Source organism: Lipotes vexillifer, unplaced genomic scaffold (genome assembly GCF_000442215.2).
Source record: "Lipotes vexillifer unplaced genomic scaffold, Lipotes_vexillifer_v1.1 scaffold1211, whole genome shotgun sequence".
In the NCBI taxonomy this organism is placed as follows: domain Eukaryota; kingdom Metazoa; phylum Chordata; class Mammalia; order Artiodactyla; family Lipotidae; genus Lipotes; species Lipotes vexillifer.
The window spans coordinates 378,394-389,917 of record NW_006784577.1 but is presented as its reverse complement, the minus strand read 5'-3'; the positions used below and the strand labels follow the sequence as shown (position 1 = coordinate 389,917).

The 11,524-nt window shown below is 39.6% G+C and overlaps 1 protein-coding gene across 1 annotated transcript in view; it reads right to left on the bottom strand.

The window, feature by feature from the left end:
* Window positions 1-11,524, bottom strand: part of THSD7B (thrombospondin type 1 domain containing 7B) — a 701,170-nt gene that overhangs the window by 503,526 nt on the left and 186,120 nt on the right. The window contains exon 6 of the mRNA XM_007456952.1: window positions 951-1,148. Coding sequence (XP_007457014.1) covers window positions 951-1,148 — 198 coding nt within the window. The remainder of the gene's footprint in view (window positions 1-950; window positions 1,149-11,524) is intronic.

The following is an 11,524-nucleotide window of genomic DNA, read 5'->3' as shown; positions in this document are numbered from 1 at the left end:
GGGGTGGAGAGAGAGAGAGAGAGAGAGAGAGAGAGAGAGAGAGAAGGGGAGAGAGGAAGGAAGGGAACAGGAAATTCATTGCTGAATGTCAACCCTGTGTGGATGCTAATATCCATTCTGAATCCACTTTGAAATTTCCTTCTGTTCTATAGATTTCTTTACTCCATAATTCAAAACATTTCACTCCACACACCAAGAGCATTATAAATTATGACTTCTCATGGCAGAACTGATTAATAGACATACTTGATACTCTTCCAAAAGACCAAAATTTTAAATTCTATTTAAATGTCACTTTTCTCATCTCCATGTGACTTACCTATCTTCTAAATCACCCTTCATTTTACACAACCATCACACCAGAAGCTTGGTGATGAAGGAAAGACACCACTGTTAATAGTTTTGTAAATCTTGACAACTTATATTTTAAAATGGTTCTTTAGAAATGTAAGCATTATGTCTAGAACTGATTCTGATCTAATGTTATATAATTGAAAAGACACAGCTTAGTACTTCTTTTTTCTTTTTAACTCGGAGGGAGCTGCAGCCCTGGAATCTTTACAAGGCAGTATTTGTTAATAATATATAAAAGCATGTTACATATCAACATCAGTAAAGGCAAATCAAACTTGTTTTGTACTGATAAGTTGAAGACTCTCCAGTCAATTTCTGTATTCTGTTTGTCTTAATGAATTAAAAACTCCAGAGAATGCTCTGGGTTCACTGTATTACATTTAGGTATAATCAGACAGTGTTCTTTTGTCATGGAGTACTTGGCCCTGTATTAAGTCAAAGCAGCTTACTTTGCAGCAGTAGGTTACTTGACTTAAACGTGAATATTCAAGAATAGGAAAGACTGTGCTTCTCTCCCTGGGGAAGATGGCCTGAGAGTGGTGACGTGTTATTTGGCAGATATTACTTAACAATCCTCGTGTTTCTTTGAGTCATACCTTGCTCATTCTGGCAGACAGCCTTCAGGATGCGATGTCCAGGGCCACACTTGCCATGATCAGGGATACAGATCCCTTCAGATGTCAGCCACTGATAACACACTGGATCCTCACAAGGAACAGATTCCACCAAGTGAGGGCAGTGCCCTGCAGGCCCTGTGGACTCCATGAGGATGTGGCGCTGTCTCATTCTAAATCCTAAAATGAGAAAGAATAAAAGGTTCATGGGATTCCATCCTGATCCAGCAAAGGAAAAGAAGCAGCAGCTAGGAAACTGATGAAACTTTTATTTGTGTACCTACAGCTAACTCTAAAGCATGTATTATTTTTATGTGCTTTATTTTATAGGAAATGGGGAGATGAGAAGAGGAAAGGAAAGACAAAAGGCAAAAGAACTGGAACCGAAAATCTGTCTTCTAAGAGTTTACAACTTAGGAGTTAGAGTGGCCAGGCATAATCAAATGGAGTAATAAACAGCATATGTCCAATGGTATCAGTAAATCAGAACAAATAAATGAAGACTCACAGAAACAGCCTAAACATAGATAAATCCCCATTTTCTTTTTGTTGTTGTTTTTGACATTCTTGTTACTCTGTATTAAGCTGAAATACATCTATGCTTTGACATATCCCAGGTCACTGTTTCAGGCCCTGAGATCTCCCTGTATCACTCTCCTGAGATTTCCAGGTAACCCTGCCCTGTGAAGACAGGACATCTTTGTGCTGCACTCCCCACCCTGGCTAGACATGGGTCCCTGGACAATTACTCAGTTTTAAAAAATGTACTGTGGGACTAGGCCCAAAGTTATACCATAATAAGGACGTGAATGGGTCTTACATGCTACAAGCCTATAGAGTCACAAACTCAATGTCAAGCAGGAGTCAAGCAGGTACAAATTGAGAGATATGGGTCGACCACAAGACTGTAGGGAGTGGTGCAGTCTGTGGTAAAACGGAAGATGTGTGCTTGCTTTAAAATGTTTGACTATTATTCAGTTTCCATTGACTGTTACCACAAGGAAATGTGAACCCTATGTTGTCAAATCTTCCAATTTTGACTAAGAAGACAGAAATGCAAGTTATGCTTGTTTTTTATATGACCTCTCTCTATTTTTAAATGATGGGAATTAATTTACATTTTAAAAAGCCATGTAAGCTTTAAAAAGCCACTGAGAATGAGATGCAACCCTTTTGTTTGTGAGTTTTCCATCTCTGGCCCTCAGGACATATCACTTCAAAAACTAGGCCTACCTTCCATGGATCTCATATTTTACCGTCCATCCTTTATTTATTTTTTTTTAAAAGAAGATGTTGCGGGTAGGAGTTAATTAATTAATTTATTTTTGCTGTGTTGCGTCTTTCTTTCTGTGCGAGGGCTTTCTCTAGTTGTGGCAAGCGGGGGCCACTCTTCATCGCAGTGCGCGGGCCTCTCACTATGGCAGCCTCTCTTGTTGCGGAGCACAGGCTCCAGACGCGCAGGCTCAGTAATTGTGGCTCACGGGCTTAGTCGCTCCGCAGAATGTGGGATCCTCCCAGACCAGGGCCCGAACCCGTGTCCCCTGCATTAGCAGGCAGATTCTCAACCACTGCTCCACCAGGGAAGCCCCCGTCCATCCTTTAATTCTCCAAATTCAGTCAACGGATTTAATTCCTTTAATTCCTTTTTTTTTTTAAACAAAACCAATCTTATTACATAATAGCATCTTAAGAAATGACCATTTATTCCTTGGGACAGGTAAAGATAAATAAATAAATAAGAGACTTTTAGGAAGATAGCATGAGAACACTGAATTCACAGCAGAAGACTGTGGTACCCCACCAACTCTTCCCACAAGAGGAGGGGAGAGAGATACGTTTGGGAGCATGAGAGGTAACAAAGCCAGGTGTACCCCTCTCAGTTTTCCAGGGCCATGCCTATTTCCCCACAAATAGTAGTGAGACAAAAAATATACAAGGCTCAAGGTGTAGTTGGCAAAAGATTGGCTCCTCTTAAGTAGCCAAGGAGGATGGAACAAATGGACACTTGGTTTTAGGCCACAAGATGGAGCCGAGCTCCCTTAGAATACTGCAGGGCTGGGCAAGTATTTTAGATACAAAGTTGTAAGGGCTTTATTGGGTTTGGTTTTGTTTTTTTGGTTCAGGGTTAACCCATGAGCTCCTTTTAAAAGACAGACTCTTACTTTATGGATTGACCACCTGTGGGAAGGCATCATTTGGCTAGTCAGAGAACATATCCTTATGGCATTGAAAATATTAAGGTCAGAAGCAATTAAAACAATAGATGGCTTCTGCTGCGCTTCATACCTCCAAGTTTATGTCATCAATTAGTCAAAATAAAACCTGCAGGAAAATTCAGCTCCTTTCCCGGGCCACCTTGAGAAGAGCGGCAGGAAACACAAAGAGCTCTAAACTACACTCAGTGGCCATCAAACTACAATGACCTCTGAGGCCTCACTGACACACAGCATGGATGGCCTCTGAGGCCTCACTGACACACAGCATGGATGACCTCTGAGCCTTCACTGCCACACAACTTGGATGACCTCTATTCTTACATGTAATGTCCATATGCTGCTTATTTATTATCTTACGCTTGTGCTTGTTTAGTTTATATCTTTGAGCAAGACATGGCATGGGTCTCCATGATTTACAACATTTGACAACCGGCCCAGAGACTTAGCAGTCTTTACGGAGGGATGCTGAGTGTCCTATTACCTAGAGCTTAACACCAGTGCGGGGCAGGTGCAGTTTTCCTCTATAAATCAAGTTGCATCTATCTCGCCATAAATCTGTAGATTACATCTCCTCAGTCAATAAATTCTTTCAGTCACTCATTTGTGCTGCCCTTGTCCTGACTCTAACTAGGATCACATCAAAGCACAAGCTCAGCATAAACAAAAACCTTGGATTCTCTTGCTAGCACTTAACTTTAATCACACACTGGTGTTCATGGCTGCAGTAGACATCAGGCTTCCTCTGAGTACTTCTGTTCTGAGAGATACGCAACTGCCAAGACCACAGTGGCTGGGCCCAGCCAACCATTTACCTTCCTTCACTGAATTCCATACTAATCAGATAGTACCATTCAGTAAACATTAACTGCCATATGTAGATCACTATAATATACTGTGGGAAGCCACAGGAGGAACAGAAAACATAAATCTATTCTTCACAGAGCACACAGTCCAACAAGTCAAAAAGCACATATATTAACTAAGCATCCACCCTATACCAAGACTGTGATAGCCACTTTATTTCTATTACCCCAAATTAATAAATCCCCTAAACAATTTCATAAGTTACTATTCTCATTTTACATACGTGAAAACTAAGACTAGATGATAACTTATTACTTCTCCTAAGGCACATAACTGATTAAATGGATATGTATGAGGGATAAATTAGGAGGTTGGTATTAACATATACACACTACTATATATAAAATAGATAACCAACAAGGGCCTACTGTATAGAACAGGGAACTATACTCAATATTTTGTAATACCTATAAGGGAACAGAATCTGAAGAATATACACACACACACACACATATATATGCATATATGTACATATGTATACATATATGCATATACATACATATATATAACTGCATATATACATATATACGTATAACTGTGCTGTACACCTGAAACAAAGTATTGTAAATCAACTATACTTCAATTACAAAAATGGATATGTATGAAATTCAGCTGAGGTCTTCCTGAGTTGTTACCTCTTCACAAGAAAGAATTCAATTTAGCTCTTGTGTATGACGTGTTCTAGCCCCACTTAGAACAGTGAATCTGACAGGTACAATGGATCATTTCCTTAAAATAAAGCTGTGCAGATTACATATCAGAACTTTAGGTACTGAGTAGCAAGAAGGAGTTCTAATAATCACTTCCTGACCACAGATTCAGTTCACCTTTAGTGAGACTATATTTGCATGGTTTTTCTCTATGAACCCAAGGATTTAGTATATATTCTACTATTTTAGTGCATATGCTACTGAGGATAATTAAAAAAGAATGATTCGTGGGTTGGGGAAAGAAAAGGAAAGAAGTGCCAGTGGCAGAAGAGAGGTCAATGTTTTTTAATTGAAGCCATAGAAAACCTAAAGGGGCTCAGGAGGATCAATCCAGGTCTAAGGACCTACATCTTCACATGCTAGTGGCCCAAAAGTGTCCACGTGAGCTTCTACAAAGCCACCAATGCCAACACTTGTCTCTACACTAACTCTGTTGGGACAGGCTTGAAGAAACATCCAGCAGGTTGACCAAGGATAACAGAAGCTTATTCTCTCTTAGAGCATTCCAGTTGCCCCTCACCTCTGCAGCCTTGGACGCTGGTTAACAACTCTGAGTCAAAGAACCTGAGCAGGGCTTTCCTGGTGGTGCAGTGGTTGAGAGTCCACCTGCTGATGCAGGGGACACGGGTTCGTGCCCCGGTCCGGGAAGATCCCACATGCCGCGGAGCGGCTGGGCCCTTGAGCCATGGCTGCTGAGCCTGCGCGTCCCGAGCCTGTGCTCCGCAACAGGAGAGGCCACAACAGTGATGAGAGGCCCGCGTACCACAAAACAAACAAACAAACACACACACACATACAAAAAAACTGTCTTACATATGATCTGTGACAAAGCAAAATTATTTCATAGACTTCTCATTAATGGTGGATCTTTCTAGCAGGCATGGATGAAAATGGAAATTTTCCCCATTCTTGTTATATAAGATCTAAAACATGTCAATATTTTCCTATTTTAGTGTGTCATCTAAATTGATTTGTTTCAGAGCATAAAAGACTATGTTCATAGATAGTCATGGCTTCTCAGTTTCACAATGTCTTTTCCTATGGGGATTTTTAGACCTTTAGGTGCTATAATGGGGGTAGGGGTAAGGGATACTATACTGAGGGAGGGTAGGATTCCCTGAAGTCCTAACACACAAGCAGTTACCTATTGTAACGTTGTATCGGGAAGCCTCCATCAAATTTCTCTTAAGAACAACTTCTGTAGGCAAGGTTGCCTTTCTAGAATATATCTGAAAAGGGACAAGGATGTCATATAAATATATGTCTATGTATCAAAAAGAATTTTTAGAAATGCACTATACCTATGGGTAGAGTTCGTCCATCAGCAAGTTTGTCAGGGTATTTATCTTTCATATATCTCTAATTATAACTCTCTGGGAGAGTATCAAAGATAAAGCAATGAATGATAAAACCTGATCCAATTTAAATTCCTCTGAAAGGTGTCCTAGCTTCACTTGACAAGTACCGACATGCCGAACACCCATCCCCTTGTCTGCCTGTCACAGACCTGACGGAAGGAGCAAAGGCTGTGTACAACGGAGGATTTTCTAATGTACTCTGAATGGCTGACGGCCACAAACCTCAGATGATTCCTGACTGAAGGGTGTCTGCCTAAAATAACAGCCACATGAAGATAATTTCTATAGTAACTAATTTCTTCTATTAGATAATAAAACATTTCATGCTTTCCCGTCCTCTTCTACTATATTTTTTAAAATGTGAACAAAAGGGACCATACCAAAGCAATAACATATGACTGAGAAAAAGACAAGTGAGGAGAAAAAAGTCATTACCTCCAACTTTACACATTTATTTCTTGCCGTGGTAGTTTGCTTGTTTCTCCTCCTCAAATCCTCCACCATCCATATATAAAGAGGAGTATAAAGTATCCAGGAAAATATGACTATCCTAGATTTCTGCTAGGAGGTTCACTGCATCTCTTTAGGGTAGGCAATTCAAATATGAAACTAAACAGTTCAGTTATATCCCAGAGTTGTGTGATGTTTAATGCATTAACCAGTGTACTCCAGCCTCCGTGGAATTCTCAACTACATTTAGTTTGTGCCAGTCAGAGACTTTGACAGAACCCACGGTAGGACCATGGGACAGACCTAGATTGAGAGGATCCTGGAACTCATGCTCACAAGTCAATGGAAATAACAAGATGATTTAGCCTCATCATAACACGCTTGGACTCCTTGTAGGCACAGAATCATTTCCCTGGAGGGGGAACTCTATTTTTTATTCTTCCCAAGAGGGATGACAGGCAGGTGGTCCTGGCAGGTTTTAGTAAGACCTTACAAATAAAAATTCTCTCTACTCTAGGGAGACACTTATAAAACTACAAACTCCCAGACCTGAATAACAATCACTGCAGCTTATACTCTCTCCCGACTGTGATTACTTAGTTCCTAGGGAAGGTCACTTAGCCTCAGCAATTCTTACCAATCCAACATGCCCCTAAACTCTGCAGGTGGCTGGTAAAACTACCACCTTCAGATAAAGAAGTTCTACTGTCTCTACCCTTTCCTTCAAGCCCCAAAGGCTAAGCATTTCTTTGAAAAATTTATTGTTGAAGGTAAAAAACACACATCCCAGATACCTGGTGCTCTCAAGCTGTTCTTGGAATACCCTTCCCTTCTCATACAACTGCAATCTACTTTTGCTCTCTCTCCAAAGATGATGCACTGGAGCTAAGGTGAATCCCATGCCTCATGCCATATCTCCTACATCAGGCTCAGTGATTCGCTCTCACGGATAATGGTTCCCACTGGCCTATGGGCAGAGGGCTTCTCTGCTAACCTCAGTGTTGGACTTGTGCCTTGATCCAAACTTCTTTAGACTTATGGAGGAAATCATTAAGGAAGCCAGTGTTAGAAGGAACAGTGGACTGAGAAGACAGGAACGCAAGTTCTTAGTGCTGGCCTGGCCATTATTAAATCACTATGGGATTTAGGATAATTTCTTTACTTCTCCACACTTTAGTTTTGACATTTTAGGAAGTGCTGGATCCTTGCTGAAACTAAATGCTGATACAAAGCTGGGCAGTATATTAGTTTCCTTGGGTGACCAAAACAAAGTACCACAAACTGAGTAACGTAAAACAACAGAAATCTGCCTCATAATTCTGGAGGCTAGAAGCCCCAGATCAAGGTGTCAGTAGAGCCATGCTCCCTCTGAATACTCTAGGGAAGGACAGTTTTCATGCCTCTCTCCTAGCTTCTAGTAGTTATTGACCTATAGAAGTCTCACTCTAATGTCTGCCTCTGTCTTCACATGGCCTTCTCCTTGTCTTCTGTGTCTTTGTATCTTCCTCAGTGTGTAGCTCTGTGTGCAGATTTTCCTCTTTGTATAAGGATATCAGTCATTAGAATAGGGCCTAGCCCAATCCAATACAACCTCGTCTCAACCTGATTACATTCACAATAACCCTATTTCCAAATAAGGGCATATTCACATGTCCAGGGGGCTGGTATTGAACATATCTTTTTGGAGGACACAATTTAACCCACAACAGGTGAAGTCTAATGAACGATGCACCAGGGTGCCTTTGTCAGAGTTGACTTATGCAAGAGGGGGAGAGAAGCCAATGATGAAATAGTTTGGCATAAAAGCATCTTGGGAAAATGGGTTGAATGAAAGGGTCAGAATGTTGTGAGTTTCCCAGATGAGTTCCATGGACCTGTTCTGAGTTACGTGGAAGAGGAAGACAGAAATAAAAGTTGAAAGTGCAGCTTTTCACAAAGGGTTTTGTGAAAAGTTGGCTCAAGTGACCAAAACTGCAACACTGAATTGGGAAAAAGGAGCATTTTCTGAATTGTTACAGAGACTCTATGGGCCAGAACAAAGGGGACAAAGCAGTTAATACACATCTATTATGTTTGACCCCTGCATTGGTTCTATCTTCTTGCAGGATCAGGACCTCATATTTCCTTAACGGAGTTGCTCCTGCCCCACTCTCAGCTTGTGAGGCTTGGATGGAGTTGTCCCTCCAGTGGTGGCCACATGCCTAGGACCTGGCTGGTTCAGCCCCACATCCCGCAATCAGAGCGTTTGGGTGAGAGAGGAACACATGACACAAAGCAGCCAGTGAGATTCAATTCCAGGACTCTTCCTGAAATTATTAAGGAAGACACTTCTTGCTACTTTATTTACCATCGAAAATAAAAATTACCTTATATGTGTATGTGTGGTGAGAACTTTTAAGATTTAATCTCTTAGCAACTTTTAAGTATAAATACAGTATTGTTAACCACGCTATACATTAGATGCTGTACATTAGATCCTAAGAACTTATTCATCTTGCAACTGGAAGTTTGTACACTTTGATCAACATCTCCCTATTTTTCCTACCACCTAGCCCCTGGCAGCCACCATTCTACTCTCTATTACTATGAGTTTGGGTTTTTTAGAATCTACATAAAAGTGAGATTATACTACATATATATATATATAACATTTTCTTTATCCATTAATCTGTCTTTGGGCATTTTATCTGGTTCCATATGTTGACTATTGTGAGTAACGTGTCAATGAACACAAGGGTACAGAGAGAGAAAAATATTAAAAGTCCTTACCACAAAAAAAGGTAACTCTGTGAGGTGATGGATATGTTAACTAACCTCACTGCAGTAATCATATATATATATATATATATATATGATTATATATCAAATCATCATATATATATCAAATCATCATGTTGTGTACCTTAAAATTACACAATGTTATATGTCAGTTATATCTCAATAAAGATGATAAAAATTAACCATAAAAATAAGATATCATCCTTTATAAGATGTTATGTTGATTTTATTACAATGCTCTAGAGAAAAAGTAACCTCCACATAAGATGTGCTTATTGATTTTGTGATACAATTAGATCTAGAAACCAAAACATGTGAAAAGAATGGATCTAAGAATCAAGGAAACAAAATTTTTATCTTTGTTCTCTAATTTGTGATCTGCAGACCATGTTGATGTTAACTGACCTCTGAAAGTTTCTATGGAATTGAGAGATTTTTACAATCTGCCCCAGTAAAATCATAAATGGATTTTACAAATTGAGCTTAGATAATTAGGATGATACAGGGCTGTCTAATTTTTTGTTTTGTTTTAAATCAAACATCAACTGCATAAAATAAGGTTCGAATGTAATATTGCCTCTTAAGCAATAAAAGACAATTATTTATATCACTGAAGGGATTTAGAACAACATCTAATACTTGAATTTTTGCTAACAAATTCTAAGAAATAGATGTTTCAAATCAGAGTGCCTCAAATAGTTACAGAATTTTGTTGTTGCCTTGTTATCCATCTGTCAAGGACATGAATAATCACTAAAAGGCATACGTTAACCAAAAGTAAATCTACCAACAAGAAGGATATACAATAAAAGTTTAGTGGTTGAAAAAAAGAAAAGAAAGAAAATTAATGCCTGGTCTTTGCTCCATGGAGAGGACCTGCCTTAAACTGAACCTAATAAAGGGAAAAGTAGAAGCAAGAGATGGAGAAATAGATTATAAATAGAAGGAGAAAAGAATAGAAGACTGTAGAAGCAGAAGATTATAAAGAGGAAGATAAAGAATGAAACTGTGTTCTGTTGACCTCTTGATACTTTGGGATGCCACCCTACCTTCCCTTCTATTTTTAGCTAGATGAGCTAATAAGTTCCCTTATTTTGGTTTATACCAGTTGGAATTGGGCTTCTGTCACTTATAACCAAAAGTGACCCAATGAATATAGGGCCCACTTGGCCTGGTGTGGGTTCTCCAGCTTTGAAAGCAAAGGAAGGCAACACTCAATGCAGTAACTTTGTGCCAGCAGGGACAGCCATGGCCACAGTGGCTGCGGGAGCCTAAGTCCAGCCTCAAATGATGTTCTAGACAGAGACCTTAAAACAGAGACACACACATCAAACATAAGAGGACTGGTTCTAATAACAGGTAAGTCACCATAGGGAGCCTCACATACAACTACAAGAGACTTGCATAGTCCAGTTATACACGTGTGGACCACAAGACAACAAACCGTGAGTGTTAGAATTAATGGGAAATTATTTGTACCTATAAGCTAAAGAGGCTTGAGGGGCATTCTGGTTACATGTCTAATACAGGAGTAGCATGAGCTTTCCAATAGACCCCCATATTCTATTGAGATTCAGATTTCTATTGTTTGACAAAAGACTTAAATTTAGTCTTTCTGTCCTAGATGCAACACACATACTCCTCTTCTACCTTAGAACAAAAGAGACAGAATAAAGAGAAAAGCCAAGGGACATGCGTGTGTAAACCTGGGCGTGCACATGTGTGCCTGTGAGCCCTCTGGGGAGTGCTGAAATGTCAGTTTTCAAATGGAGGTAGAATTAAGCTGAGAGCATCAGTGTTGTAGCATCAAGCACTTGGCCATGAGTTCTTTTCCGTGGGATAACTGGAGGGATTAGTGCTTAGCAAACACAACCTAACTTGTGGAATGTCCTTGGATCTCATTTCTCTAAGTAAAATGAATATTTCCTTTTAGCACTGCCATTAAGGAACAGAGTATCAATAAAAACTGAAGGATCAATAAAAGAGAAGTCAAGATGCCACTAAAAATGTACATTTGAAGATGCAGATGTGTATATAACAGCAAACCAAAGAAAACAGGACTGCTCAGACCTACAAATTTTTTTTTTAACATCTTTTCTGGAGTGTCTCTCTCCCTCTCTCTCTCTCTCTCTCTCTCCATATATATATATATATATATATATATATATATATATATATTT